Source organism: Pinus tabuliformis, chromosome 3_2, assembly GCF_031772625.1.
Source record: "Pinus tabuliformis cultivar Carrire ecotype Pingquan chromosome 3_2, CPIR1, whole genome shotgun sequence".
NCBI classification, from domain to species: Eukaryota; Viridiplantae; Streptophyta; class Pinopsida; order Pinales; family Pinaceae; genus Pinus; species Pinus tabuliformis.
The window spans coordinates 525,812,771-525,819,724 of NC_142302.1; the positions used below are offsets into that span (position 1 = coordinate 525,812,771).

Below are 6,954 nucleotides of genomic sequence, written 5' to 3' on the forward strand. Positions count from 1 at the left end.
AAATAAATATAGTGAGAGTCTTATTGATCATGTTACATTGTTTCACTTCTTTTCGGATTGCCTATACAGGTCCTCGGGAGTGAAAAGAATGATCAGAGTACCTGCTGCCAGTGCGAATTTGGCGGACATTCCATCGGATGAATTCTCTTGGGTAAAATTGACGCAGATGGCCATATTAGGCCATCCATATCCAATGTATATTGCTGTTACATTCTTTCAATTTTTTTTGGTTGTCTATACTGATACTCTTTCCGCTTTAATTGGCCTCTTTGATTAACTGATATTTTATTGCTTCGATCTTGCAGAAGCTATTACAGGTGCAGAACAGTGGGTTGTCCTGCAAGAAAGCACACAGAACGAGCCCTAGACGATCGAAACATATTTATTGTATACTACGATGGTAAACACAACCATTCTCTTTCTGTATCTGAAACACAGGCCCTGAAATTAGCTGTTGAATATAGTCCAGAGGATGTGGCTTAATAGTTAGGTAAAATCAGGTACTTTTCGTGATCAATACTATGTACGCCCTTAAAATTGCTTTAGAAGAAATTTCTTCAAGTGGAAAAAAAATTAGTCTTAAAAGGACCTTGTGAAATTTTCTGCATCCAGATCTCCACGGACCTTGTGAAATCAGGTACTTTTCATGATCAAATACTATGTACGCCCTCAATCCATCAAGATCGATAAGTCTGGAGTTTCTGAACGATTTATCTTTTCTACAGATTCTTTGCACTATATCATTAATGTTCAAAGCCAAAGAAAAGCGAGGCTAAATTTGCAATGATCGAAGAATATTAGCATTTATTATACCAAGCTATCTGCTTGCGGTGGTCAAATTTATTACAGCGCCTGGCCCTTGCCTCCAACGTTTTGTCTTTTAAGTGATTTTCTATGTGATGATCAGATCAATGCATCACTGTTCGATTTTTTAAAAGTTAACCCCTCTTTTGAAAAAAAGAAAGAAAGCCGAAGCACTTATAGTTGTTCTCGTTTTCGTTTTTATGGAGAATCGGTTAGATATCGACCATATGTGTCATACATGTCTTACCTGCTGCCACTTTTTGAGGTTGATTTTCATTGACAGCGTTCAATGCAGATTTGGAAGGCTGTTGTTCCTATATCTCTTCAATTTTGCAGCTGGTAATCGTAGAGGTTCTTTTGTTACTCGAGCTATTGGAGCTGGCAAGCTTCATAATGTCTTCAACCTGCCCAGAGAATGGCAATGTACTCAGTCTGAAATAAAGTAAAAGGCAGAAAGATGAGAGAATCATATCGTTTTATGAAAATTTACACAAATTTTCTTGATGTATTATATGAGTTGCTCGGATCAAAATAAGACCTTCTCAGCAGGAATATCGTAAACATTCACCACTCCGTTATAGAACTCCGTTATTGAAAATAGTGAATTGAGATGTGGATAGTTTCTCCGGCACTTCTGCTGCAACGAACCGGCTGAAAATAGTGCCATAAATATATAGTTAGCCTTCTGAACGTTTAAATTGCTGTAAATTGAATGAATTCCATCGAAATCCTCTCTCAGGCATTTGCAAGTCATGCACATGCAAGGGGGTAAGAGTAGAATAATACGATATCTACCTTACAAATTTGAGCCCGGAAAACCACTGATCCGCTGCAGGGGATTAATGATCTGCTGCGCCTCTTCCTTCGAAATACCAACTGCATAACCTGAAAATATGAAGAAAACCCTTGTTCATGCAGCAAAATATTATCGATAGAATAAATTAAGTCGGTTGACGATTCGTAAGGAAGATAGTGGACAGTTATTGCAGGATCGAACGAACAGTCGCAGTTATTGCAGGATCTAACGAACAGTCGCGGTTGGCCTTGCTCAATTCAAATCAACGAATAAGGATTTCCTAATAGGCTAACACCAAAATCCAATGGCACATACGAACAGTCTCAGTTATTGCAGGATCTAATGAACAGTCGCGGTTGGCCTTGCTCAATTCAAATCAACGAATAAGGATTACCTAATAGGCTAACACCAAAATCCAATGGCACATATCTTGACACGAAAGCAATTTGGGGAGTTAATCTCAGAGGGAAACGCCTTACGACGTAATTAATCACGTTGTCTCAAATTGCAAATACAATTTGGCAATATAAAATCCAAAATACAATTTGGCAATATAAGATCCAATTTTCCTGTGAGATAAAATGATAAGAAAACATTCAGAAACTGTAAAATTTTGCGTCCCGCCCGGTTAAAAATGGTGAGCAGGAGATGGTGGTGGAGGAGGAGGAGAGAACTGCTTATACCGTGCTTCAGTTTGTCCTTGGAGCACGCGATGCACTACGCTCGTATATTATACCTTGTCAGATGAACTTTGGAGTTTTCTTATTTCATACTCAATATTCGCTGAGAGTGCAGTAACCTATTCCATAATATATATGATCAGCGATCACATGCACTGTGCAAAGATGAGGTGAATAGCAATTAAACTATCATCCTCGTGTTCTGATCACTCTGCAGGGGAAAGGAAAATAAAGTATAGAATTCAGTCTCACCTTCTGTTTCACCAAGAAAGTTAGATTAGGGTTCCATAATTACATCTAACCCAACCCCAGTACAAATAGACTTAATTTTTGTAATTAGTGTCTGTATGCACATTACAAATCAATCATCTCCAGTCTACCTCCATATCACAGAAATTAATGTATGAGTGGGCTGCTAAACACACAAACTGTAGATCTACTGATTCTAGAGAGGATATAGGCACCACACACAAACACGTAAATTCCGTCTACTTTCTCTGTAGGTCGACTCAGTCAACTGACAACAAATATCTCCATATTAACCCCAACTTGTCACGAAACGCTGAAGAATTTCGCAGCTGCACCTGCAAGCATCCCCCATTCTCACCAGATTAATCTTAATATAATTCTAAACATGCAGTAAGATTTTTATTTTATGTGGATAGACTAGTAATTTTCCAATAAAGAGTATTTTATCAAATAAAATAGTTTCGGCCAACGCCCTTCTAGAGGTAAAAATAATACGTCGTCTCAGTCAACTCTAACTGGGAAGTTAGAAGGTAACCGCCTACGTTGAAGTCTGAAGAAGGGGAAGAAACCAAAAAAATTCATACAAATCACCATAATGTTTTTAAACTAGTTTTTATATATTTTTAATTTATGGCTTTTTGCTTAAAATTTGAATTAATCGGATGACGGTTAAATGTGTCGTATATAAATTTAAGTGATTTTTAATTTTTTTATTATAAGGTTTTGAATTAGTTTTATATATTTTTTTATTTTCAGTTTTTACAGTTGAAAGATGTTCTTATATTCTTTTAATCTCTTTTATATTTATGAATAGAGTTTTCAATCATATATATATATATTTTAGAATTTATAAATAGAATTTTAGATAATATTTATATATATTTGTAAATTTATATCTTTTTATATTTATTTAAAGTTTAGTCTAATGTATAGAAGAAAGTTTTTTCACATAATTTTAAGTTTGTTTGTTATTTAAAATACAGTTTTGAATGCATAAATGTATTTGCCATCCTGGAAAAAATTTTGGGCACTGGAATTATATAAATTAAACACTTTAAACTAGAATTTTTAAAAACCAGTCAGATTAAAATTAACTAAAAAATTAATCATAAAAAATCATTTTATTTATAAATTAAACTACACCTTTATTTAATCTAATTTGATCATAAATTTATTATTAAAATTTTCAATAATAAAATATCTACACATTTAAATTTATTTGAAGATTGAAAATTTTTAAGAATTTGTTATTTACGTAACTAAATTTATGATTTTGTTTTCAAATTTATCTAATCTAATTATGAATTTAATAACAATTTAATTTTAAATTTATAAATATATTTTTAGATTTACTTAATTTAATTTGATAATAATTTGATAGCCACTCATGATCTTTCTGAAAAGTGAAATGCCTGATTGTTCTGTCTTCTCTTTCCTGACTATTCTTATGAAAAATCATTATTGTTAATTCTTATACCATTAAACAGTTCATGATTATTCTCTCCGGTACCCAACCTAACTCATTTTCACCCCCTACAAATGCAACTCATATAACTCTACACTATCAAGATCTCTCATGAGCGCTTGAGCACAGGTACAATGTGTTTACGCAACATCATCTGGTGCTTGGTTTTTGAAGTTTAGTAAGAAATGAAAATATTTCACGTTCATTGGTATCAATAACTTAGTTGAGTACTCTACGTAAATTACAGTTCGTTTGGAACGTGCTTTGACTACAGCGCAATTTAGAAATTGCGTTGCTGCAAATTAAAGTCCCGGAAGTTGCGGAGGGTTTCAGTTAAAAACAGGATAAAATAAAAGTAACCCTAATGCGAAAATAAATAAATGCGAGGGAATTAAGTACCTGGTTTGCTATAACTGTAGCCTAATCAGCAGAGAATGGTACAATAGTTCTCCCATGTCTCCAAATCGGCAACGTTGATGACCTGTTACTGCTGCTGCGGGCACACACCTCATGGAGACATAACTGTACTCACGCACGGTTTCGCTCGCCCACGATTTAACACATAACAACTCTGACTTTCCACACTAAATCTTTTATATGTACAAGACAAGCATGGGCTGCAGAGCGAATGCTCAGAATCTGGGATAGGATAGGATCCACTCCTTGTAGGCATTAATGGCTGTCGTGCTATTGGCCTGGTTGTTCATCGTCGTTGTTGTCTTCTTGGTGGATTGAATTCGGATTTGGATTTGGATTTGGATTTTGAGTGTGTTCAAAGTAATGATTCAGCTGGGATCGTCCGGGATTGTAGGAATTGAGAGGCGATGCATAAATTCCCATATGGCCCTCACCTCCAAGGCCCAAACCCAGACCAAGGTGCTGATCATGCGGCGAAGGACCCAGAAACGAGCTCTGCAATTCCATCCCTGCTAGATTGATTCTGCTCGGCATCAGGGACGGGATTGTCAGCACGGGGGAAGACGACATACCGGCAAAAACCGAGCCCCCACCACCGGCCCCGCTCGCGCCCGCGCCTCCGCCGCTGGCGAGGCGAATCGATGTAGTCGTGCACATTGATCTGTACATGGCATCCGATGCCGTCGTCCATATCTGCTGTTTAGCCGGTGTCAGATCCGTGTTAACGGGAAGCATCCATACAGTGCTGGGTTTGGGCGTCCACATGGCGGCCCCGGCAGGTACCAGGTTCGAATCGCCGTAATGAAAGGGCTTTAAAGCAGTACCTACCCCGTGTTCGGCCTTTCTCTGCAACTCTCCTAGAAAACGCTCTTGATGAAATGGCTGCCCTCCAAGTGCCAAATCTGGAGTGTTATTGCAGGGGATTAATGATCTGCTGCGCCTCTGCCTTCGAAATACCAACTGCATAACCTGAAAATATGAAGAAAACCCTTGTTCATGCAGCAAAATATTATCGATAGAATAAATTAAGTCGGTTCACGGTTCGTTTGGAAGATAGGATCGAACGAACAGTCGCAGTTCGTGCACATTGATCTATACATGGCATCCGATGTCGTCGTCCATATCTGCTGTTTAGCTGGTGTCAGATCCGTGTTAACGAGAAGCATCCATACAGTGCTGGGTTTGGGCGTCCACATGGCAGCCCCGGCAGGTACCAGGTTCGAATCACCGTAATGAAAGGGCTTTAAAGCAGTACCTACCCCGTGTTCGGCCTTTCTCTGCAACTCTCCTAGAAAACGCTCTTGATGAAATGGCTGCCCTCCAAGTGCCAAATCTGGAGTGTTATTGCAGGGGATTAATGATCTGTTGCGCCTCTTCCTTCGAAATACCAACTGGATAACCTGAAAATATGAAGAAAACCCTTGTTCATGCAGCAAAATATTATCGATAGAATAAATTAAGTCGGTTCACGGTTCGTTTGGAAGATAGGATCGAACGAACAGTCGCAGTTATTGGAGGATGGAACGAACAGTCGCCGCTGGCCTTGCTCAATTCAAATCAACGGATAAGGATTACCTAATCGTCTAACACCAAAATCCAATGGCACATATCTTAACACGAAAGCAATTTGGGGAGTTAATCTCAGAGGGAAACGCCTTACGGCGTAATTAATCTGCTTCATTGTAAAAGGCAGGAAAACAACATAGATACAACACATGAGCCTAGTGACGGTAGAATACGTCTTGAAAATCATGTTCAACTCGGTACTAGAAGTATTTCATTTGATACGAAAAAATCGTAGTATGGATTATAATTAAAAATATTTAAATTCAAATGGTGTATTAATTATAATCTTTTTTGTTTCTACTCCAAAGCATGTATAGGATGAGGCCAAAAAAGAGGAGGAACATATGGCCACATCCGAAATTATTCTGCTTCCCTCCACCACTGAAGCACGTAAAGAAAACTCTACTACTATTTTTATTAATAAAACACTTGTAATAATAAGAACTATAAATATTAATTTAACATTTATTTCTTATTGTAGTTGATGTTGGACCCCACTTGCAGCAACATAGTCGTAGGACTAGGTCAACAACAAGACGTATGTTGTCACTCACTACATTATGAGTTTTTAGTTGTCCAAGGTACCTAAGAGCAGTGAGGTTTGAAGCAACCTTCCAAGCCACATCAGATCTCTAAGATAAATTTGACTCACTCCATTAGATATTTCTCGGAATAAGATTTCCAATGGTATGTGGACATCCTCAAATGGGCCTCAGAATCAAAAGATATGGCCTGTTAAAGATGTGGGTTACATTGCCTTGAAATGAAGGAGAAGAGCATATTGGAGTTCCAGAGCCCATTGTAAATCGCTATTAGCCCATTTCCCTTTTTCATACATCTCTTCTCATCTCTCTTATCCATTTGCGATTACGATATCGCATATCGCAAAGTTTCCTGCTCACCACAATAAAGCTCTGTCTCCCCTCGCCGATTGCAATATCACAAACTCCATCGATATCACATATCGCAATTTCCCC

At 37.8% G+C, this 6,954-nt stretch overlaps 1 protein-coding gene across 2 annotated transcripts; it reads right to left on the minus strand.

Moving 5' to 3' along the window:
* Window positions 1-1,501: 1,501 nt before the first annotated feature.
* Window positions 1,502-5,395, minus strand: LOC149181619 (uncharacterized). Of its 2 annotated transcripts, none has more exons than XM_089418365.1 (2): window positions 4,394-5,395; window positions 1,502-1,689 (listed from the first exon to the last, which is right to left on the minus strand). In XM_089418365.1, exon 1 carries the CDS (start codon window positions 5,375-5,377, stop codon window positions 4,682-4,684), a length of 696 nt encoding a protein of 231 aa, XP_089274491.1. In that variant the 5' UTR covers window positions 5,378-5,395; the 3' UTR covers window positions 1,502-1,689; window positions 4,394-4,681. The 2 variants fall into 2 exon arrangements, with proteins under 2 accessions (XP_089274491.1, XP_089274490.1); XM_089418364.1 differs by lacking the exon at window positions 1,502-1,689 and adding an exon at window positions 2,425-2,864.
* Window positions 5,396-6,954: the final 1,559 nt, after the last annotated feature.

What these genes read in the sequence shown, in the direction of transcription:
- LOC149181619 (XM_089418365.1), bottom strand. Translation starts at nt 5,377, where the DNA reads ATGCAGTTGGTATTTCGAAGGCAGAGGCGCAGCAGATCATTAATCCCC.